The 25882-nt window shown below is 38.8% G+C and overlaps 1 protein-coding gene across 1 annotated transcript in view; it reads left to right on the forward strand.

The window, feature by feature from the left end:
* The window catches only part of loxl2b (lysyl oxidase-like 2b), a 48994-nt gene that overhangs the window by 20173 nt on the left and 2939 nt on the right, over positions 1–25882 (forward strand). Inside the window, exons 4-10 of the mRNA XM_005748237.1 lie at positions 4343–4554; positions 8816–9032; positions 13646–13829; positions 18565–18716; positions 19264–19431; positions 24797–24962; positions 25239–25479. Coding sequence (XP_005748294.1) covers positions 4343–4554; positions 8816–9032; positions 13646–13829; positions 18565–18716; positions 19264–19431; positions 24797–24962; positions 25239–25479 — 1340 coding nt within the window. The remainder of the gene's footprint in view (positions 1–4342; positions 4555–8815; positions 9033–13645; positions 13830–18564; positions 18717–19263; positions 19432–24796; positions 24963–25238; positions 25480–25882) is intronic.

Raw genomic sequence — 25882 nt, forward strand, 5'->3', positions numbered from 1 at the left:
CCTGGTCGCCACAATTCCTCCTGAGGAAACACGCATACCAAAGGCAGCCGTGAGTACAAAACCTAACAGTAGACTTGCACTAACCTTGCACAATACACTTAAGACTGACGGGAAGTCACTCAACGATCCAGCATCGAGGAGCTCTCAGCCACACTGTTTTGAAGCTCCCCTGACGAGGCTTGTTCGGCGCCAGGTGTGTGTGGATTCCTGGGTGGGACCGGTCAGCTGGCAGGGCCACACCCACCAGGCCTAAAAGAGCCTGCCACGACCGCGCCCTCACACACACATGCACACACCCATAAACACCTGACAGTAACCCACATGGAAAACAGGACAGCAGACACAACCATAATAACAATAACCACAATAATAATGATTATAACTACAATAGTAGTCCAGACTGCTCACGGACCCCGAATCCCTGGAACTGGGTCCGTGACACACTGTGTATTCTGCTTAGACGTTCAGGGGATCCTTGAATGCATACAAATCAATCATTCGTCACAGATCTGTTGAAGTTACAAACGATGGTGGAAAGCAATTAAATTGGTCATGGAAACTTTGGACGTTACTTCAGGTGCAGTCGCAAATGTAAACAGTATGGAGTTCCATTTGAACCAAAATAATTTCCACATCTTCACCTTCTATGAATGTTGCTTGTCTCTGTCAGCACAACCGTCCATGAGGGCATACGGTGAAACAAGTTCAGCATAGCCGGGCTCTCTTTGTATTATCCCGATCGGAAATAATGTGTATCATGACATTTGACTTTCTCTTTCATGCTTTTAGCTTCAGTCTCTAGTAAAATAAATGTATTAACCTAATATAATTTATTTCAGATTCATTTTATAGTACCAAATCACAAGGTCCATTTGTTTTGTATTTGTTTTGATTTTCATTTTCATGATGCAGCATTCACTTTTGCAGATTTCAGTAAAATCTTTACTGTGCAGAATGGTTTGTTTTCTGTTTTACAAAGCAAAAAAATGCAGGCTGTACTCATTCAGTCCCTGTTTATCCTTAAGTCACCTCTCTAGCCTTGGCACTGTTTTATCAAGGCACAGCTGTTGCCTGGGAGGAAGTTCTGCCTTTGAAATAAATAAATGTGGGGAACTAATGTTTCTATGTTGAATGACTTTGACATGGCAGATAAATCTACTTCAATTTTGGCCATTGGTGGAGATGTGGAATAGGAAAAAGGTATCAGACATACATATTTTCCTGCTGAAATAGAATAGTGAAGATTATAATTTTATATGGTCATCCCTAAGGTAATAAATTGAAATCCTCATCTAAAATGAACAACTTATTTATTTCCATGATAGAACTTTTTGTTATAGTCAGGAGAATAAAGGCAAATGTAGAACAATGCACTGTTGAGATAAGATATAAGGAAGGGTTCCTGTCACATAAACAAAAGCTATAGTGTGGAATATTTGAAGTATAATTAAAAAATGAAATAAAGATCTGTGTGTGCAAAGCTATGTTTGGGAACGTTAGCATTAGCCCACAGATTTAGTGCCACAAATCTATGAGAGGTTTGTTACTTTATCCTACATCCTGACTACATCCTTATTCTATGTGAGATTTTTCAACCATCTCCCAAGACACAACCTAGTTGTGTACCAGAGTATAGTCAGAGTGTATACACCTATGATCTGGTAGTTTGAGGGACCAATATTCACTCTATTTTCCTGATAAAAAAAAAAAATCTCCTTAGCAACTAGAAACACTATGTTTGCCAGCTAATTGCTAACTCTGCCTGTTGGCCATTTGGTGAAAAGCAAGTAGAGTATAGTAATAAGAGCTTTTGGAAACAGATGGAAACAGCAGCCTTTCCCTGTAGGGAGCAGAAATAATGACAGTGAAGGTAAAAGTAGGCTGTAAAATGAAAACTGAAAGCTTCTAAAAAGCCCAGTAGCTGCAGAGATGGAGCTACTTTTTAAAACATACAGTCAAAAAAAAAAAGATTCACAATTTTGGATAACAATCATATTTCCAAATGTTAAAGATACGTACATATCCCCCAACATACGTACACACATTCAAGCATACATTCTTTCCTATGGTCATTGATACATTTGTGCACGCGATCCAAGCATGGCACGATCCAAACCCAAAGTTAAAGCACACATCTAATTTCCAAATGACATTACTCTGCAATTCAAGTACTTTTCACCAAATGAAAACAAGAAGCTTGCTTTTTCTCATGCACCTGACAAGACTGGCCTTCTTTAGTCTCAGAAACTATGCTCCTCTAAAGCAGCACTGCTTTTGGACTGGGTCATAGCCTTTAAAACGATCTCATATCAGCAGTTACATGTGCATGACTATGCTGCTCTCTATTTATGCATGACAGAAAAAGCCTCCTTAAATAAAATACTTAAGGAAACCAACATTAAATGACATGAGGTTTTGTCTAAGCTAGTGTGGTACTGCCCGAGTCTTGAACGAAACTGCTAGGGCCTGTGGCTGATGATCATGTAGACATGAGGCATCTGGAAAGAAGTAGCAGTTTGTTAATTGCTTCCTCCTGCATGTGTACAGTACGGTGTTTGTGGGTTTAACTGGGACAGGCTAAAACATGTTGCACATTTTGCCATAGAAACCCTTTGATGCCTTTGGCTTCTAAAGTCAGAAAAACCTGTAAGAAGGCAGTCGGCCACGGTGATTAGGCTTAATAAGATAATTCACTGTAAAAATGTTTGTGCAGTTTGGGGAAGATTTATAACCAGTGCAGACAGAGCACTGCTGAGCAGCTGTACAGGGGGTAAGAGTCTTTGATTATGCATAATGTAACACAGGAATAGCTATTTCAAGACAGATGTGGTATATAGCTTGGGTTACACTATTGAAGTCTTTTTTGGCAAAAAAAAAAAAAGTTGGGTTTTTTTCTGTGCAATGACATTTTTCTGACTATTCTAACCTTGTAGTAACACTCACCAACCTTGTGGTCCTCTATATGATACATCTGGCTTCTCTCTCATTTCCTGTCAAGTTGCCACAGCAGATGGATCATGTGGCGCATGGATGAAGCGTATTTGGCAAAGATTTTACAATGGAAGCCCTTTGTGATAAAGGCTTTCCATTTTTGGGGGCTTGGGACCAGTACTAGGAGTAAACTAGCGTGTGAACCCATAGGCTGTGTTTGTGTCACTTTCCAGTCTCAAACCTTGGTGTCCACTAAACAGGGTAATTTCCATTGACCAAAATTATTAAGAACCAACATTTAAGGAACTGTGAAAAATAAGAGCAGAAGTTAGCATCTGAAATCTGTTTGGTATCTCAGTTCCTCAGTTGCCTGTGATACTGTAATCTGCAAATAAGTGTTATCGTTCACAAGTATTGTTTATGATCTAGTGTTTGAAGTATCCCCAACTGGTCACGGCAGATGGCTGCCTCTTCTTGGGCCTGGTTTTGCTAGACTTCTGCTTCTTCCTGTTAAAAAGACGTTTTTCCTTCCCACAGATGGTTGTTTGATTATTGGGGTTTTCTTTCTATTATTGTAAGGGTCTTTAACTTACGACAAAATGAAACTTGAGGCAAATGTTGTGGTGATTTGGTGCTTTTTAAATAAATTGAATTGAATGGGTTGCATATCTCATTCTGGTGGCTGATATATTGAAAAGGTCTGCTTCCAGTATTCTGAATATTCATTGCGAATGTATAACATTATGACTTTGATGGCAAAATAAAGACCCAGCTTTACATTGCTGGCGCTTAACTGAGCTATGTAAAGACAGGCAAACAGATCGTCAGTTAGCAGTGAGCTTTAGCTAACCTGTGGCTAACTTTATTTGTATTCAGCAAGCTGTATGCTCACTGCACCGTCTTCATTTCCATTCTGAAATAGAGACTGCACTCTCATGGGAAATCGTTACCATGTGATTTGATTACATAGCAAATTTTATTTGGTTGCAAACCCCCCTACTAACAGGAAGCTAAATTAACGAATTAGCTTACACAGTGTATAGGCTATCATTATATATTGCTGAGATCTGGAAGTTAGTTTTTGGGCAGAGATGTGTCTCTGTGGGTCTATGCATGGTGGTTTAGTCAGTAATGTAAGCTTTTGCTGGGAGTGCTGATAATTCCATGAAAGAAAAGTTACAATACATTTGGGAAAAAGCTTTCGAATGTGTGTTTACTGTGGCTGTTGCATCTTTCCACTTCAAAAATCAACAACATATGTTACATGCCCACAAGGCCCAAACTTTAGCATAAAGAGAAGTGCAAGTTGCTGTTTAAAAAGAAAGATTGTTTTTGCTTTTTTTGTGCTTTTATTTATTTATTTTTTGTTTGTTTGCTTTTTAAATGTTGTTTCTCAATATATTGTCTACAGAATCTTGACATTCATGTAGAGGATGTGCAGATTCGAGCCATTCTGTCATCCTACCGTAAGCGGATCCCTGTGATGGAAGGCTACGTGGAGGTCAAAGACGGTGGCAAATGGAAGCAGATCTGTAACAAAGACTGGACCCAGTTTAACAGCAGAGTGATCTGTGGCATGTTTGGCTTCCCCGGGGAGAGGAAGTACAATCCCAGAGTCTACAAGTGAGTATGTGTGGTCCTGGGTGGTTCAAAGAGCAGAGCAGAGTTTAAACTTTAAATGAGTAAAAGGCACCTATATAGAAATTCAGGATATTAAAAGGTATGTCAGAATAATGTGGCAACTGTTTCAATGCTGTGACTCAGTGGGTGCTTTGTTGGGTATAGAAAAAAAAATGCATCTGCAGGAGACTGGATGACAGATGGCAAATCCTAATTTTTTTTCCTCTTTTTTTCTGTGCCACAAATTGGTAATTACATCTTTAGCAAACTCCCCTCGGTGCCTCACATGGATGAAAAATATATATAATTACATATATATAGATTTGGTAGATTTCTCAACCAGCACGTGCAGATCACTGCTGCAAAATTCATCTAAGTCTCAAACTGTAGAGTACAGCAACGTGGAAGGGGGGCTGAAAAAATTCAAATGAATACATCATCATTACAGTGTTTGACCAAATCCAACATGAGTGACTAACCTCAATCACTTCATTACTCTGGCAGCTCAGTACACTGACTGGGTTAGAGTTCTGCGGAGGCTTGATAAATTTCAGGTTCTTACTGAAATCTTTGTGGATTGTGTATCTTTATCTTCTTCTTTCTGCTGCTCCTCTTACGGGTCAACACAACAGATCATCTGCCTTCATGTCACTCTATCCTTAGCATCCTGCTCTGTCACACTGTATATCTGTATATCTGTATATCGTCCCTCACTACATCCATGGATTTTCTGTGTTGACTCCCTTTTTTCTCCTGCCTGACATCTCCATATTCAACATCCTTGGTCCAATACATTAAATATACCTCCTCTGCCAATGTACCATCTCAGCCTTTTCTCTTTAACTTTGTCTCCAAACTTTTTGACCTGAGCTATCCCTCTGGTGGTCCTGGTGCTCTCAAAGAAAATCTTAGCATCTTCACCTTTGACATCTCCAGCTCGAACTCCTGTCTTACTGCTGTCCTTTTGTCACAAATCAACCCTGACACCCATCTCCATCCACTCCACCCTACCTGCAATGTCTTCCTCACCTCTCTTGTACTCTGCTGGTTGCTTTGGATGGTTGACCCCAGGTATTTTAACTCATCTACCATCACTACCTCTGCTCCTTGCAGCTTTATTGTGCATCTCTATCACAACACCTAAAATTTTCCAGTAATTATCAAGAAAGAAAGCAAAACGCCCAAAGCCAAACCCAGGAAATGATTTGCAGTTCATTCAGCGTTGTGTTTCAACCACATATACTCCAAATGCAAAAAGTACAGATGCAACAATTGAGTCAGCTGGTTTATTATCAGCCATGGCACATACAAATAATCTGGCCCATACTTTTTAGTAATTTTGATTAAAACTAATAATATATATGATAATAAAGAAAATCATATATATTATTTTCCTGGGTTCTCATTTGCATGAAATAGAGATAAAGAAAACTTGCCAGTTATCTGGCTGTTCAGATTATATATATATCTGCTCTCCTCTCTCTAACCTTCCTCAATCCACACACCACCCCCTACAGTCAGCCTATGTAGTAGTCAGCCTATACTACTATGTGACTGGCTGGCTTTTGGAAACCTTGAAAGGCTACAAACACAAACAGAGGCTGGATGTCAACTGCTTGTGCACTTCCATCATCCAAACTATACCAATGGTCAGTCCAACAACCCACTAAACAACCCTAACCCATCCTTAACAGCAAAGGCTAAAATGTGGACAGCTGCTTCTGGGAACTCTCTGCTCTGCTCCGAACTCATTAGCAATGTTAAAATTCACAAATGTGAACTGCAGCATTGTTAATGAGTTCAGAACAGGCTGAGATCTTGTGAAATCTCTCCATAACACCTTCCTTAAAAACTGTATATAGTAAATGAAATTCAGAAAAGCACGACATGTCCCTGTTAAATATTCTGTTTTCACACCTATAATAGATATATCAAAGCTTAATGTTCAGTATTGCAGTTTAGGCATTGTATTGCAATGTGCCAGGACCAAGCATTGTAAACAATGGAATAATCTTTAATCCTCTAATGTGTGTCCCATTACATTCCTGACATTACAGGCCTTTTACAGCAAAATTCGTGCCTGACTCCTGTATTTTCAGTATAGGTGCATTACAAAAAAGTTTTGCAGTGTGCGAGGAACTGCTGAGAAATCTAAATCTTGCTGACATTAGGCCAAATGGCCACAAGTTAATCATGGTGTACCGCAAAACTTCAGGCACTCAAGTTAACCTTAAATTTACTGTCTGGCTGAGTTGGAAGTCTCCCCTCTGCTTTAGGTAACCAAAGCAGAGTGCAGCAGCTTCCTAACTTTCCATCTACGTGTCAGCCTGCTTTGGCCACAGTGTACTTTCACAGGCTGACATTATAAAATAAATGTGACAGTTTCATAATCCTGAATTTGTCTTTTGTCCTATTGGCTTGAGATTTTCACAATAGCGTCTTCATGAAATGTAAAAAGTGAATTTATAAAGTTATAAAACAGTACATATTCAGTGTTTTGACCTGGAACATTATTGAGTTAAATAGTACATAGTACTAAAATAGTAAATAGTACATTGTTGGTTTCTGGTTATTGTGACTTAGCAGAACAGCTTGGCATTAGTATTATAGATCAAAAGATTATGAAATGCACACCTTATTAAAAAGCTATAAGGGGAGTACCCCCACTAGGGACTTGAGACAGCAGTTAAAACTGACTTGAGGCTATAACGTTGTTGCACACAAAAATGATTGAGTAACTGCTAGATCTGTAAATTAACTTATATTCTAAATTATTTGACAATGAACATGGAAATTGAAAGAACAAAGGGCTGCATGCTTAATCTCTTGAAAAGTTCTTAGACATTAGATCTTACAATGTCTTGATGCATGTTCAATCATCCAAGTAAGTAAATTCCAGAAAGTTGATTCTTGATGGTGCGTTTTCAGTGGTAGAACTGTTTAGTCACTCATCCTGTTGACTTCTTCATAGAGTGAATAAATGAATTAATAAATGATGAAAATAATCAACTTTCTGCGACGTACTTACCTGGATGATTCATCAAGACATTGTAAGAACTAATGTCTAGAAACTTTTCTCTTGCGTTTAGTATGTCTAAAGATGACACTAAGGAAGATTGTTTAGTCTTCGGGGTTGTCACCAATGACAACTTAGGTCTCCCATGGTTAATATTAGGGCAGTAGAAAAGAACATGCAACATTTTAAACATTTATCCTAATCTTAAGAGAGACAACAGGATGAAATGAATCAATAGTCTGACTTTGTGCGCTACTCCTAGTTTGGTTCATGTTCAGTGTCCACTTTGTATATAGATAGTGACTTTATAAAACTGTTTTACAACACAGAAGTCTGCTATTTGCACAAGCTGAGTTATTAATCATTGTAATTAAATCACAAGACATAAAAAAAAAATCATTTGTTTATTCACTGCAAACATAATAATTAATTTGGGGTTGAAAAGTTGTAGTGAAGGATGACATTAACCTTAAAGTTAATTAAGTCTTGAAAATCGTAACTTGACAATGACCCTTTTTAATGAGATTTTATGAAAGTAAACTTTCACAGCTTTAGGACAACTACTTTATTAAATCGTTAGTCCTTTAAGGTAGCACTGATATTCATCGCATATGTGTTCAAATTGCTTTAGAGGCAAAGCTCATCTTTGGGCTGCTCCTTTGGACTTTCCTTCTCGCCAGCAGCAAATGAAAACTAAACGCTGTCTGTCCTGTTGTAATCTGGTCTTTCACATAGGCTGCATAGACTGTATTTAACCTGATTCAGTTGCCGCTGCTGCTGCTGAGAGAAGCTACAAGAAATGTCAGTAAACACCTCAACCATCTCAGATTAGTGACTAGCTACAGTAGCAAACTGTGCTGTCTCCATTCCTGTTTGCTTTGTACACCTCAGACTTTCAACTTTACAACTTCAGGTCATACCACCTACAGAAACTGTCTTGACGATTTTTCAGTGGTTGGATGTATACGGTGGGCAGTCATGGCCTTGCACCTGGCAGTAGTATGTAGATATGTCATGTTTTAATAAGCAGATAGTGACACGAACATGTACAGTGGAACTTCAGTGAACTGTGGAGATGGCTGTTAATTCTTTGTGACTGTAACACCTCCCTTATTACAGATTGTTATTGCACCTGTTGTTTATATAAAAATCTTGAGTAGTGCAGCTCAATGCTCTCAAATAAGACAGAAGTAGTAACATTGTGTTATACCTAGTTGAAAATTCTTCTCATCTCCTTTATCTGTGCAGGATGTTTGCTCGCAGGAGAAAGCCCACATACTGGGACTACTCTGTCAACTGCACTGGCAATGAAGCACACTTGTCCAACTGTAAACTGGGCCAGGCTGTACTGGAGAAGTCCAATGGGACCTGCCCTAGAGGATTGCCTGTGGTGGTGAGCTGCGTGCCTGGTAAAGACTTTGCCCCAACACTCATGACGGGATTTAGGAAGGCCTTCCGACAAGAGGTAAAAAACCCCACATTGTGTCAGTACAACAAGCGATGTAACGATAAGTGGGTGCTGCATGAATGGTGTGAACAAACTGAAATGGTAAACAAAGCTGACATAGGAAATAGCTGCTTGAGTTCAGCTCGGTTCACTGGCTCTGATATAGAGGGTGAATGCATGAAATGTTTTGGTTCGATGTTAAGCAAGGATGGCTCCATGTCGCTTGGTGAACTGCAGCTGGAGCTGCTTTGGAAATGCCTTTGTCAAAATTAGTTACTGTCATCTCAGAGTTTAAAAAATGGCCCAGTCTTGTAAAACTCTCAGGGCAGGGAAAGAACAGCAGCACCAGTGTCAACTATTATTCTTTCTTTAAGTATAAGACCCAGAATTAGTAAGGCTGTATCTTTGGGGTAGTTTTCATACTTTATTTAAATTTTATTCTCTAAGAAATTCAGGACGATAAGGATATGACTCAAACAAGCCCTCCCCAAAAGCACTGTGTAGTAGCATAAGTGAGTGCTCAGGCTGACTTCATGAATTCTAAATGTAATTCACAAAGGCTAATCACTGTTTCCTGAAGGCGTGATTCATTCTCTGCTCAGATGTAAGAATCTAAAATGGAAAATGTAATCTTTTTCTTTCTGATGCTTTGGCTACAAATCTTTTGTCTTGCAGCAGGGGCAGCTGAGCAGATGCACTCTTTACTCGCAGGGTTAGAGCTGCCCTGTGGAGTTCTCTCGAAAACACGCAAAAATTAGATTTATATTTACTGCTATTTGACAACATTCATAGAAAGCAAGCAGATAAAGTCAAAATGTGTTTCCATCCTCATAAATGTTTTTTTAAACCTTAATGTTCATTCCTACTCCATCACTGCCATCTGTAGTAAAAGTCTGTTGAAGCTCCAAACTCCTCTGCTTGCAGATAAGATTATATTTGAAAATATCTCAAATCTGCCACAGTTGGAGATTTCGGCCACAACATTTCAGCTACGTGCTGTTGTTAGAGAGGATTTCACCTCACACCTTACGTTTTAGACATAATACTGCTGACTTTAACTTCATGGCCTCACGACAGTGTTAATTTTGATGTTCACTATAGCCGTTTGCTGTTCTTTTCTTTTTGTCTCTGTCAGCAAGATTAAGGAAAGTCGAATTTCAACTAAGTTAGTGAATAGGTGTATCATGGGAAATCACCAACACATCCCATTTTTATGATGAAGACATAGGGCACTTTCTTAAAAATAATATATATCGTTATCACAAATTTTCAAATGTATATCGTGATAAATATTTTTGGTCATGTCGCCCTGCTCTACTGTGGGGTAGGAAGCCCTCTGCCATTGCTGGTTCTTTACTTGCAGAATAGTTTTGGTTGTTGTGCCATCATCGCTTACTAAAACAGTTACTCCTGCATTCAAACCATCATTTTACAGTTGTTGGTGTTTCGGGTCAGTGTATGAGTTTTTCAGCTGTGTCCTCAGTACTAGTGATTCATACACACACAGGAAAGTGCAGGAAAGCCCTTCTATGTGGCTATATGATTCTTCCACATTTGAAGTGACATATAAAAGTGACATATAAAAAAAATACTAAACTTGCAGTAGTTTTTTAGCTAACGTTATAGTGAAAGATTTATCGTTTGGGGTTATAAGTACCCCCAGTAACAACTCTGTTAGGGGCACATGAGCCAAAAACATATTCTGAGAGTATGGACTCAGTGTTAGAGTTTAGGGCTGAGAATACTAATTCTACCCCAAGGGAAAGGCAAATATGAGTTTTTGGGGAAAAATGTAAATGGTTTTTGATGTGTGTTGAGTTAAAATGAGTGTGTTCCCTGATTGCCAAGCCTCGGGAGAACAATTTAATTAAAACACAAATTTGATATTCTGATTGCCTAGACAGAATTAGGGCTAGGGTTAGGTTTGTGGTCCTCTGATGATCCAACCATCCGACATCTTTGCGGCAGCGGAGGCTGCTTTAAATATTCAGTTAGGTCAGGGTGTAAACTTGGGCATTTACACTTTCGACCATGTGTAGAAAATCAATGCATTTAAATTAGAAAATAATCCACAGCAAGACTGTTTCGACCATGTGGCTTTCAGTTTGTTCATCCTCCACAGTAGCTTTTCATTTTGAACACTTGAATCCCTGCCAGCTCTGCAGAGGTCGTTCTTGTCCTCACTCTGACATCTGACCTCAACAGTAGGTAAAGAAACCCATTTTCTCACTCGCACCCTCTTAAGATGTCAGGGGTCATGAATTCTTCTTAGCTTAGTTTGACAGTAAGCCAAGAAGAATTTATCTCTGCGTGGCTTCATTCATGGTCTAATGTGAGGTCGGAGCTTGCAGGCATCCTGTTACGTTCCACAGCTGAGTGCCTGGATGGGAGTGGTGTCCCTGACATCATGATCCAAATGGTCCAACACACTCTGCAGATCTGACTCAAAAGAATTATATCCTTAAACCCAAGTTTAAAAATTTGAAAAACAAAACAAAAATAAACAAAGCACTCCACAAGCGCAAACCTCCACCAAGGCAGCTCATTTTCTATGTACTATTTACTTTTAAGAGAATAGTTTTGTATTTTCTGTATATTAATTTGGTTTTCTTTGTTCTTTCAAAACCTCTTTTAAGCTTTTAGTGCAGGAAACCCATTTTAATATAACTGTCTTACTTTTGAAGGTAATCCTTTTATTATTATTATTCATTTATGTGGCTATGAAATATAAAAATCTTACATTAATTTACATGCTTAGTAATATAAAAGATGCAATCAATCACAAATTACATTGAAATTGTTATGTACTTAGAGATCTATCGCTGCCAGCATGTTAGACTTTCTGGTAAGAGAAAGTTTCTGTTATGTTATTGTATTCTACTGTCTACTTACCAATTTGAAAAAATAAAAACAAAATAAACCAAACTTTGTATAGCGCTTTTCTAGTCCCTAAGGACCCCAAAGCGCTTCACACTACATTCAGTCATTCAGACACAGGCGATGGCAAGCTACATTGTAGCCACAGCTGCCCTGGGGTGCACTGACAGAGGCGAGGCTGCCGGACACTGGCACCACCGGGCCCTCTGACCACCACCAGTGGGCAAACATGGGGTTAGTATCTTGCCCAAGGATATTTGGCAGCCAGGAGGCAGCCTGGGATCGAAACACCGACCTTCTGATTAGTGGCTGACCTGCTCTGCCACCTGAGCTACAGCCACCCCCAATATCCACATTCCTCTGGCTATGATTAGTTTTTTTGCATTGTGCCACCACAGGGATGACATCAGGGTCTCTGCAGGTTGAGAGTTCGTGACCCTAGAGCATAGGTGTCAAACTCTGGCCCGCGAAGCCACACCAAATTACTATTAGAGCTGGCCTACTGGTATTATACAGCTAATATATATATTGTTTAGTATTAAGCTTTGCTTGTTCCATATTCAGTTATTCAGCAAAACTTGTTTGAGTCCATAAGAAAAGATTCATTCTTATATCTGGAGGAAGATTTTTTTTCTTCAATAAATATTAATAAATGTTCCAGTTTTGAATTTTGGCCCACTGTGTATTTGAGTTTGACACCCCTGCCCTAGAGGATGGGGACAGCATTTTGAAGTATTTGGCATGGTCGTTCAATCCTTACCAATGGCTTTATGCACAGTGGCAATGTTGCCGATGAAAAGGAAGTCACTTTCATTGGGTGAACATCGCTGGCATGAAGGGGAATATCTCTTCATTACCAATATGTTGGAAGTTGTTTTGAGTCAAACATACACATGAAGGCCTGTGTCTAGAAAACTCATATTTACCCAAGCAGCTTGTCTCCTTCCAAAAATATCTGTAACATACCGGTCTGCTTTAATGGTGTAAATGATATTGAACAAATTGGACGACTTTCTTTTTTTTACCCTAAGCATTAGAAGTTGGGCTGGTGTTAGCGTTATTTTGACAAGATGGCTGCTATGTAACAACATACATAAAAGAGTGTGACTTCCTGCATTGTGACACTCATTAAAATTTACTGTCCTAAGCCACCGAAGCCCTTCTGTCGGTTTTGACGATGTGGTGTCCAACAGCCTGCCACCATCATGGTCACAGTTTGTGTGTCCTTGTACCACTGCTGATACTTGCTGGTCAGGAGTGTCTCTAAGGTTTTATACCTGCCCGTGTCCTACATTCACATACGCCATGAGGGTTAGAGTAAACTGGTGCCTCACTTACCCTGATCCTGACATTTATCTATGTGTCACATTTTTAGACTAATGATTGTTTTATGGTTCTAATGTTAATGTTAATAGTGCTGAGGAAATCTGAGTGAAAACTTATTCCAGAGCCCACACATAAAGATGTCTGGGTTTTCTCCTTGTGAATACAAAGCTCAGTAAACCAGATTTCCAAACCGTGCTTTACTTGTAAAATTAAACACTTTCAGTTTATGCAAACAGTTAATGGGAGAATCGCATTAATAGCTTGTTCTATAAACATAAAACCACCCAGTCTGCTGCCTCTGCTCTCTCATCACAGAGAAGGAAAAGTTCAGCTTTTAGGGTTTTGAAAGTACTAGAATAACTCAAATATGGGATTTTACAGTTTTTACAGTGACCTCTTTTTGCGGTGTTTGTGTTTGTCGTCTTCAGCAACCATTGGTTCGTCTCCGTGGTGGGGCCATCGTAGGCGAGGGGCGAGTGGAGGTGTTGAAAAATGGAGAGTGGGGCACCATATGTGATGACAAGTGGAGCCTGCTGTCTGCCACAGTGGTGTGTCGAGAGCTGGGCTTTGGTACAGCAAAGGAGGCTCTGTCTGGAGGTCGCCTTGGACAAGGTATACTGGTTTTATATCATTTATTTTTATTAAAAAAATACTGACAGATTGTTTTCATGCCTGCTCATTGATTGGGACTTCACAGTAGTGAAAGGTCTGAGAAAAGGAAACAAATGCATAAAATTATACCAGTAATGCAACCAATGAGGGAAGCAGAAGGACATGAAATGTGAGCTGCACGAACCAAGGAAAAAAAAACAAAAAACGATGGGCTGATTACAAAGTAGACCTGAAAATAACCCATGACACCGAGCTCCAAACGACTTTACTCCTGGAACAAATGTCTGTGTATATTTCCTACATGGCACAGAATGGAAGGGCTTGACTGTGGAGCAAAACCACATATCCCAAACATTTCAGAGAAGTAATTCTAGCCTTTAAACTTTTCTGCTTATATCACGCTTTTGCAGCCAGAGGAACATGAACTCATAGACAAGGTTATAAAATCTGCCCTTAGTTTGCATGTTTGCATGTTTTCATGTCACAGTGGCATTTTGTCAGCTGTTTAGTGGTAATGCAAGAAACTAACCACAACACTGAAAAATGTAGTGCAATTACAACTGTACATGTTTATGTTGGGGATTCATCTCTTAAACAGGCCCACTAAATGTTGGCCCATTGCTCATTGTAGCTCCATTTATGTGCTTCACCAACACTTCACCAGCACAGCTAAAACAACAGTTCTGCTGTTTTAGCTGTTAAATTGGCCACTGGATAGTCACGATCTTTGCTGGGTAGAAGGTTTGAATATGAAAAGAATACCATCACAATTTAAAGACCTGTGTGACATGATAATGATGCAGCCATAGCTGCTCAAACATACTGTTCAAACATAACTTTGAAATGTTTACAGAAGATACCTGAAAGGTTAAGCCACTCTATACTACGCCCCACACCCCAAAAAGTACAGAGTGCTTGTAAGATGAGGAAATATTATTTTTCCAGTAAATTACCAAGACATTAGGCTGTACTTAAAATTACTTATGAGTACATAAAATTACCTAAAATATAATTTGTCTCTTTTCCTGTAAAATCCATGAATTTAAGCAATACTTGAAATAGCTTATGCACGACCTAAAATTACTGATTCGCTTCTTAAAATTGTTTACAGAATGCTTAAATTTAGCTACAGCAAAATTATTTCTTTGTTTCCGGTAAAAATCAGACTTGTTACCCCCTTATTCTAGTGTCCCTACCTTTTAAGTATTGGTAGGTAAATATAATTACAGCACATTGTAATTTCAATCAAAATAAATAAGTGTTTTAACTAAAATGCATAGAAATGACATTTATTTACAGTGGAATGACACCCTTAGTTGCAGGCCATATTATGTCATATTATATTAAGTGTTACCAGTACATTTAATCAATCTTTGACAAAAAATATTGATTAGAAGTGCGTAACATTTTAAAATAGTATTGCAGCTATTGCATAATATGAGCTTTTAAAGAGTAAGTTCAATCAGATCTTTACTGCCTAAGTATTGATACAGTTTACTTGAACCAGATTGATCGCGCTACTGTACGGTGCAACATTGAGCTCCACTTTCTTTGGTAGCCAAGAGGTTAAACATTTTTGTGGCAGAAACCCTTCATACAGATATTAGATTAATATGAGTGCACTATGTTAATTGTTGATGTACACTTTACTTTTCTTATCCTGTTTAAAAATGGTGAAATAATGATTTTTCATGTCTTATTTCTTGGAGTGGGCAAATATATTGAAATGTACACAGCAAAGTTTGTGATTCTTGTCTTTTGTTTTGTTTGGGGTTTTTTTCCACTGACTACTCATTTTCAGTGGAGGCTTTTATTGTGAGCAGCTTCACTTTAAGGTTTTCATAACCTGCACGAGCTGCGTTATGCCACTGGCAGGTTTGGAAGTCAGCAGCACACACCTAACAAAAATGTGGCACAAACACACTTCTAACTTAAACACGCAGCAGATATCTCACCAATGTTCAAGTGTATTAAACACACAGCTTACTTGTTTTTCAGCATATAAGGTGGAAAAATCACATTTTCTCTAGTAGTGTGTGGATACCTGGCAACAAGAAGAACATTTCTGCAGAAAAGACAGGGACATGCTGTACACTGCTGCACATTCCAGTCACGTTAGACGTGGAAAAATTTGAAACGAAGAGAAAGTAGCTTTTTCCATCAGGATTTCTCATCACTGCCTTTAATGTTTCATGGAAAATAGAAGTCAGCCCAGATAGTAATTCTACACCATAAGACAAAGGGAAAATTGGAAATAAATATGTTATAGTTATAAAGACATAACATACAAGTCAGACTTGAACAATTAATACTTTGTGTCTGTGGAGCAGACTGAGCTGATCTGCAGGTTAAGTGGCTTTACATTTGTGCTTACAGGGCCTCAGAAATCATCAGGCAATGTGATGTGTAGTTGCTGTTGTGGAACTGTTCTACTTGTTGAGTTGTTTGATTTATTGATCCTCTTGTATGTATGACCTTCTGTTTCCATGCTTAGCTGACTTAGTCTTTCCTATTTAGCTCCGTGGTCTGCTTCTTTGTATGATTAGTTTGTAAAGGAACCCTGGGCATATGTGGGGTTTTTGCTTTTTTTAACTTACTATTAGACTACACTCTCTAAACAAAAGTGACAGAAATAGAATTAAAACAAAAAGATTTGCAGATTTATTTTGGTTTTGGACCATTAGACCAGGTCTTGACAAGAATCTCTGTATATTTAAATTCATGCTTTCCTTAGTTCTGTCCAGTCTGAGCTGCTGAGAATCAGCAAATTCTTTGCTCTGCAAATTCTTTTAAAGGACTTCTGACACTTTTAGATGGACTGCTGCTGCTCCTGATGGGTTTTAGTGGTTCTAAAACATAGGTGTCAAACTCTGGCCCGCGGGCCAAATTTGGCCCGCAGCCTAATTACATTTGGCCCGCGAAGCCATACCAAATTACTATTAGAGCTGGCCTACTGGTATTATACAGCTAATATATATATTGTTTAGTATTAAGCTTTGCTTGTTCCATATTCAGTTTTTCAGCAAAACTTGTTTGAGTCCATAAGAAATGATTCATTCTTATATTTGGAGGAAGATTTTTTTTTTCAATAAATATTAATAAATGTTCCAGTTTTGAATTTTGGCCCACTGTGTATTTGAGTTTGACACCCCTGTTCTAAAACTTCTTCCATGCTTCATGGAAGAAAGAGGACAAACAGAAACTCTCTAACCCTCAGTGGTTTAAGTCATCATCAGTGAATATCTATTTTTTTGTTTCTTTAAAAGGTTCTTCCACGTCTTGCCTATCAGGAGATATTCTAACAGATGCTATTAACTGACTGTTTTTTACAAAAAGCCTTTTTTGCTTTTCTTCAAAACACGGGTTAAGGGTTTGACCAACACAGCATGTTGTGGAAGCTGTAGGGTTGTTGTCTTCACCGATGAAGCATTAGACCTCACAGTGTTACAATATCACTTTTTGGTAGAACATGATTATGTCCATCCATCCATTTTCTTCATTTTATTGTGTTATGTCACAGTAACAGAAGGGTCACAGAGAGGTCCAGTGGGGGTTTTTTTTTGTTGGTTTTTTTTTAATTCCTCTTCTTGGATCGTGATGTGCTACCACGTTAAATTAGATCTATAATCACCCCAACGAGTTTTGGGCATACTCTGGGTCTCCTACTGCAATGCTTCAGCTTTCTCCTTTCTACAGCAAGGAGCAGCAGCTCTCCTCAAGATGTCTAAGCTCTTACACATACGTAAGGCCGAGCCCTGCCACCTATGTGTGTAACAATGTAATAAGTTTGCAGAAAAACTGGTGCCAATCCATGGAGAGATCACTGGTGCATCTCAGAGCCAACATAGACAGGCAACAGTTCAAACTCTTATACGATCCAATCAATCAAAACTGATCATTATGGATTTCAAAATCGTATTTGTTTTTCATATGTACCTATTTTCAGTGATTAATAGCAGGAAATTAACTCGGCATATCATTCTTTTCTTTCCCTTTTTTTGCCATAATTTTCAACTAACCTGTATTTGACGACAGCATAATAAAACTGGAAATTCTGGTTTTAGTGTGCCACCACAATATTTTCAGTAACCCCCATATAGCCACCTCTACGAAATAATTCTAGAGGTGCCCCTGTAACCAGAGATAATGAGGGTTGGGACACAGAACAAGATCCTCAGATATTTAACCTTGCTGAGCTCTGAACCCCGACCCTATCTTTCCATGGCCAATTGTTCCATTGGAGAACAATGGACAATAATTAAACTAAACAACAATTAAAAATGTTTAATTCATTCAGTTTACAACAGGTGGACATAAAGTTCAGGACACACCTAGAAGACTGTAAAAAGCAAACAGGAAACATGATGGGTTACTAAGCTTATATTTTAAAATGCAATTTATTACACTATAAATTGCAATAGACTGAAAACCTTCTGCACCAGCTTCTTGATAGATGCTAATTCCTACTTCCTGTTTTTCCTGTTTTCTCCTAGTTTCTTGCCTTAATGCTAAACTAATTAACTTTTGACTCTGACCTCATATTTAGCATGTAGGTGCCTCACTCTAGGAAAGAAAACATGTTTTTCTTTGAAGCTTTGAATTTTAGATTTTTTTTATTACACCAGAATTGTGTTTTTTAATGATATGTAACAAGACCCAACATACAGATTTGTGTTCCCTCAGTCACCTTCAGTGGAATTCAAACTGAATCTGCTTCTTTGTGTGAATTTTTCAGGTATGGGCCCAGTGCATATGAATGAGGTGGAGTGTTCAGGATTTGAGAAGTCCATAACTGAGTGTTCGTTCAATAAGGAGGCTCTGGGTTGTAGCCATGAGGAGGATGCAGCCGTCAGATGTAATGTCCCAAAAATGGGCTTCCAGGAAAGGGTTGGTTTCCATTTCATTATAGCCAAATACTGGTTAACACAGCTGCTCTAGGAAATGAGTTCACAGTGCAACTCAGCAGTTCGTCCAGTAGACTAGAACTGGAGTTCCTTCTACTGTATAACATAATAACATGAATACTTTAAGTGTTCTTTAGTTTGTGCTAACATGTGTTGCAATGCAATGCTTGACACACTGCAATTTTTACAATATGAAAACGTCATTTCTGAAAGTACGTAGATGTTTACCTGATACAACGCAGAGCTGATTAATCTCATTGTATAGAAATTGCCTCAAATTCAGCCAGGAAGTGTTTACAGGATGAACAGGAGTGAACCCAGGTTAAGTCATGACTTAGACCTCTGAGAGGAACATTACTACATACAAAAGTATGTATGAAGTGTACATGGTGCAGTAGAGGTGTACCAGTGAAATCTTGATTAAATCTGTATTCATTTTGCATTTAATGGCAACAAGCACTGTAAATGTGTCCCTTCCAAGAGCACTGATGATCATCAACAGTCCTGTGTTGTTTTTTCCACACCCACAGCTGCGTCTGAGTGGAGGTCGTAACCCGTATGAAGGCCGTGTGGAGGTGCTGGTGGAGAGAAATGGCTCTCTGGTGTGGGGGACGGTGTGCAGCGAGGGCTGGAGAACCATGGAAGCCATGGTTGTCTGTAGACAGCTGGGTCTGGGCTTTGCCAGCAATGCTTTCCAGGTATGAGTCACAGCAGCCAGGGGGTGGGAATCAGTTTGCCTGGGCGTGTGAAAATCTTTAGATGTCTAAAATGTAAACCAACAAATGTTGTGTTCTTATAGCCAGACTGTACGAATCTGTGCACAACCTCTCCACAGTTCTCCGTGGACTCTTCATCTTTAGCTTATAGTTTATAGAAAATGACCCAATAGACATTTTCCACAAAAAGCTAGTTAAAAGAGACAAACCTATGTGAGTTTAGTTTGTTGGGCTGATTTCCTCAAAGTGGATGATTTCTTTGAAAGTGCTGCTTCATTTAAAGTCAAGCTGCATTTGTAATTCATTATTGAAAGTCCACTGTTATTCTCGTTAGAACTCTTCCTTTTTAAAACATGTTCAGTTGACCTGCTGTGCAGCAACTCGAAGCCTCTTGGTTATTCTAGTAGTTAATTGGATAGCATAAATCAGGCTGGTACAAATTTAACACAGTCTCTGCATTTCTGTTAATTAACACCACCAATAAATTCACAGATGTGTTTTACTTTCTTTTGAGTAAATGATAAGAAATTGCTGTATGTATAGGGCCTGTGAAATAAAGTGTATATATACCCACATCCAAGGAACAAAGCTAACTCAGCAATAATGTATCGACAGAGCACTGAAAGCAGCTTCCAGCAAATAGCTTGTGCTGCCAGTGGAAAATGGGATACAAAATGTACTATGACACAAAGAAGAAACTTTCCACTTGTTTTAGGAGTCTTTCTTTTTCCTTTTTTTTAAAGAAGTTTGCTCTCTAGACAGCAGAGAGAACTAGAATACCTGCAGCCAAATCATGAGTGTTTGGGCTTCCACAATCTAACAACGCAGAAAAACTAAAAAATTCTGCTTTTATTTTGTATGGACTGAAAGGTCCAGTACAGAAAAGGAACTGTCAGTTGTTAAATCACTGTTTGCATCAGTTGGCTGTCAGTGAACTTTGTTTGGTGTATATTATGATCAGAATTAGCTGTCGAGTCTGGAAACTCAGCTGTTAGGGTTATGTGACATAAATTCCTGAGACTTTTTAGTCATGTAGTTATTACATTTCATCTACATATATAATATTAAAGAGACTGTTGTTTTGTACATTCACAGTTCAATTCAATTCAATTTTATTTATATAGCGCCAAATCACAACAGCAGTCACCTCAAGGCGCTTTATATTCTACAGTAGATCGTACAATAATACATACAGAGAAAAACCCAACAATCATATGACCCCCTATGAGCAAGCATTTTAGCGACAGTGGGAAGGAAAAACTCGCTTTTAACAGGAAGAAACCTCCAGCAGAACCAGGCTCAGGGAGGGGCGGCCATCAGCTGCGATTGGTTGGGGTGAGAGAAGGAAGACAGGATAAAGACATGCTGTGGATGAGAGACAGGGATTAATAACAGATATGATTCAATGCAGAGAGGTCTATTAACACATGGTGAGTGAAGAAGAAACACCCAGTGCATCATGGGAATCCCCGGCAGCCTATGTCTATTGCAGCATAACTAAGGGAGGATTCAGGGTCACCTGGTCCAGCCCTAACTATATGCTTTAGCAAACAGGAAAGTTTTAAGCCTAGTCTTGAAGGTAGAGATAGTGTCTGTCTCCCGAATCCAAACTGGAAGCTGGTTCCACAGAAGAGGGGCCTGAAAACTGACCTCAGTTTTATCTGAATTAAGAAGCAGAAAGTTAGCGGCCATCCAGGTCTTTATGTCTTTAAGACATTCCTGCAGTTTAACTAATTGGTGTGTGTTATCTGGCTTCATGGACAGATAGAGCTGGGTGTCATCAGCATAGCAGTGAAAATGTATGCTATGTCTTCTAATGATGCTGCCTAGGGGAAGCATGTATAATGTAAACAGAATTGGTCCTAGCACTGAACCCTGTGGAACTCCATAATTAACCTCAGTGTGTGAAGAGGACTCTCCATTTACATGAACAAATTGGAGTCTATTAGATAGATATGATACAAACCACTGCAGTGCAGTACCTGTAATACCTACAGCATGTTCTAATCGCTCTAATAGGATATTATGGTCGACAGTATTGAATGCTGCACTAAGGTCTAGCAGGACAAGCACAGAGATGAGTCCACTGTCAGAGGCCATAAGAAGATCATTTGTAACCTTCACTAAAGCTGTTTCTGTGCTGTGATGAGCTCTGAAACCTGACTGAAACTCTTCAAATAAGCCTCTGCAGATGATCTGTTAGCTGTTTAACAACTACTCTTTCAAGGATGTTTGATATGAAAGGAAGGTTGGAGATTGGCCTATAATTAGCTAAGACTGCTGGGTCTAGAGATGGCTTTTTGAGTAAAGGTTTAACTACAGCCAGCTTGAAGGCCTGTGGTACATAGCCGATCATTAGAGATAGGTTGATCATATTTAAGATCGAAGGATGAATTAACGGCAGGACTTCTTTGAGCAGTTTTGTAGGAATGGGGTCTAAAAGACATGTTGATGGTTTGGAGGAAGTAATTATTGAAGTTAACTCAGAAAGATCAATTGGAGAAAAAGAGTCTAACTTAACATCAATGGTACTTTTAGTACAATTGATGGGATGGTTATTGGTAATTTTTTCTCTAATGATTAAAAAAACTTTTGTGAAGAAGTTCATGAAGTCATTACTAGTTAACGTTAAAGGGATGGTTGGCTCAAATAAGCTCTGACTTTTTGTCAGCCTGGCTACAGTGCTGAAGAGAAACCTGGGGTTGTTCTTATTTTGTTCTCAGGAAATGATCAGACAGGAGAGGGTTTTCAGGAAACACTGTTAAATGTTCAGTTTCAATGCCATGTCTCATGTTTCATTCTAAATACACATGTGACAAATCAGCTAGCTGATAGCTTCTGCACAAATGTTAAGGCTAACTGTTTACCGGCTTTTACTAGCATGTATCTATCCTTTCAGGGTGGGAGTTATAGGAAGAGTAGTCTATATGTAGACAATACAAAATAAGTTTATAAAATTAAAATTTGGGCTATGAGTAGGTTTGAATGTTGTGCAGTTCATTTTAAATTGTAGTTGTATTTTTATTTTTATGGTTCAACAATCCAAATGACTGTAATTACAAGTAATTTTCACTCCAAGCAGAAGACTGGAACAACACTAATTAATAAATAAATTTGTTTGCTTCCAATCGAAACTTTAAGCTTCATTATCATTTCAACTGTTGTAACAATATGAATATTTCTTGTTTTTTATCTGGTCAACTTCAGGGCTGCACATTGTCTGCTAATTTGAAAATGGAAAATCTTTTTAACAATTTGAGGCTATTGCATTTCTTTTTTAAATTTTAGGTATTTATGCATTTTAAATTTGTTTTATTTTTTTTATTTGACTGTGCAAAAATATTTGACTTAATTTATTTTTTCATTTTGATAAAAAAAAATAAAAATAGATTAAATATATCAGCTACATACTTCCATGCATGCCACTGTCCTGTGGCTCTGTATATACACAGCCTTCCATTTTTTTTAATAAACACAGACACATGTAAGACGTTAGGAGTGAGAGGCCTGGGTGTGAACTGGGGGGCGGCCCAAAACACTGTTTACAGTGCAGCAGGGTAATAGTAGGAGCAGATAAGGAGGCTGAGGGGCTTTGTGCTAACAGCTTTATGAAAGTGTTTGCACAGCCATGAAATGAAGAGCGTATGATTATAAGGTGTTTGCCTTCCGGCAGGAGTTTGAAGGACTCTCAGCTGTAACAGGAATCCATTTACTGTATTACATGCTGTGCAGCTTTTTTCATCATCTGTCAGTGTAACGATACATTAGAGATACATAAGAGCTCATAAGACAGAGCTTTAACTTTTAAGTTGCGCTTTTTGACAAAAAACAGACAAACAGGTAATAAAACGCTACAATATGGAAAATCATCACAAACTAAACCAAGAGCAAGCAATTATTTTGGCTGCAGAAAAAGCCAAATCCATAACTGGCTGAAGACATTGAGGTTAACAGAGACTGACACAAGGGACTGAGCGGAAGTCAACACTATATAGACACAGAAGGGCAGTCAGGGGAAGTGGACACAGCTAGTGAAAACAAGACACAGCAGTGGACACTTTATTCAATGAGACAGGAGGGGAAGTAAAACCAAATGTGAGACGCTAAAAATAAGTAAGTACTAAAGTAAAACAGAACTTGAAAAATAATAACTAAATGAGAAACGTAAAGACATTATTAAACATTTTCTGATGTGTATCAGTCCCCTAGGATTAGTTCATTCATAACCAGAACCTGAAAGTCCACAAGCACAAGCAACTAAACCTGCAGTGTTGTTTTCTGTGATAATTGAAGTATAACCCCTCCCAGGCTAGGGTAAGGGTTTTCTTTTTCAGAATGACTTGGATTAACTAAATTTGATTACTTAAAAGTACATTTTTGCTTTTGAAAACTGTTGGGCAAATGTCACATTTTCTCATTGTTCTGAGTATTGGTCAATTTAGTGAGTGCTGTCAAATAAATCATTTTTATGCTGCCAAAGAAAAACTACTAGTTGTAGTCAATCATGATCAATAACAAGAGGCCCTGGCCTTATATACTCCAAAATCAACTCAAATGTGTGCGTCGTTTCTTCTTTTTCAGAGTCAGTACAGATGTACACTATAAATCATTCCAACCTGGGAAGGGGAAAAAATAAATAAAAGAAATCATTAAAAGCCCCAAATTATCATGATAATCATGCCCATGAAAACTTCTGCTCCAGGTTACATTTAAGATCTTTAGCCTGCACTTACCCGCTCGAACTCTCTGGTCCTCCCATCAGATGCTTTTACTGGTCCCACGCTCCCACTTAAAATCTAAAGGATACAGGGATACTTTCTCTGTCATTGCTCCGAGTCTTTTATAAAGTCCTCCTTCTCTTTGGAAATCTTCAAATCGAACTTCAAGACCTTCCTATTTTCACAGGCTTTCAGATCACTTTGAAACCTGGTCTGTTCTGTCTTAGTTATCTTGTTTGTTTTTTGTAAATATATGTATGTATGTGTACATGTATGCTTGTATAGGTATTTGTATATAAGTGTATGGATGTTTATAAAGATTTCTTTCATCTTCATTTATTTTTGATATTTTAACTACATCGTACCTCTGTTTAACACTTTGGATGACACTTAATGTCTTTTAAACGTTCTATACAAAAAAGCTGACTTGACTTGAAAGCTGACGAGGAGTTAAATGCATTCCTGCTGCAGGGGATTCAGCAGCATTAACATGTCATAGGGACAGCCCACCAAGTTAGGAGGGTTTTTATAAAATACAATGCACTATATACATACATACTATATACTGTACTATATATGGAGAGGTTGTGGTTGCTACATCTGATCTGTAAACTGTGCTTTTTCCACAGGAGACCTGGTACTGGTCGGGTGAGGTGAGCGCTGATGCTGTGGTGATGAGTGGCGTTCGGTGCTCTGGAACTGAGATGTCTCTGTCCCACTGCCTGCACCATGGAGCCCACCTCAGCTGCCCCAAAGGAGGCGGCCGCTACGCTGCCGGGGTCTCCTGCTCTGAGAGTAAGACTGTGAAATGAGCAGTGTGCTGAAAAGTCATATTATATTATCTGTGTAAAATTTGCCTCAACAAAGCCTGATCATGAAGGAATAAATAAATTGGCCTTTCCACTTTTAAACCTGCTTTGACTGGAGCCTTGAAAATCTTTTACTCCTTCAATCTGCACATTCAGTTTTAATTCAACAAATGTAAATAAGTTTGACGTAGAGCTGCTAGAACAATTTCTGTATGTCCCTAAAAATGTTTCAGCAGCATGTATTTTTCACTTCTATCTATAGCGGCACCAGACCTGGTGCTGAACCCTCAGGTGGTGGAGCAGACCACCTACATGGAGGATCGGCCCATGTTCATGCTGCAGTGTGCATATGAGGAAAACTGCCTGTCCTCCACATCCAGCGAGGTTCCTGCCAACACCTACCGCCGCCTGCTCCGCTTCTCCTCACAGATACACAACAATGGCCAGTCCGACTTCCGACCCAAAGCTGACAAGCACTCGTGGGTGTGGCATGACTGTCACAGGTCAGTGAAAGTACAAGCACTGTTTTGGAGGTTTGATACTAGATTTTATCAAGTGATCGCATTCTTGATCACTAACCCCGGGCAATCGGAATATGTTTTTGTTTTTTTTTTGTTTTGATCAAATTGTTCTTCCACGTCTTGAAAGAACAATTCATTTCAACATCTGTTTTCCCAAAAGGTGCATTTTTGCTTTCTCCAAGATGCAGGGTTAGTGTCAGGAATTACCACCTGTGATGACTAAGACCTCAGAGGGTTCATGCTGATGGCTGTCAGACCTTTTCTCGTTACAAGCACTGGATTTATACACCTACTAAATCCCCTTTAGAAACCTAAATTACACCTTCATTAAAAACTACAAGCAAAAAGTCAGTGGACTGTTGGCAGCCTTCAGCTTTCAGTATAT

Source organism: Pundamilia nyererei, unplaced genomic scaffold, assembly GCF_000239375.1.
Source record: "Pundamilia nyererei isolate P.nyererei 1_Seehausen unplaced genomic scaffold, PunNye1.0 scaffold00217, whole genome shotgun sequence".
NCBI lineage: Eukaryota > Metazoa > Chordata > Actinopteri > Cichliformes > Cichlidae > Pundamilia > Pundamilia nyererei.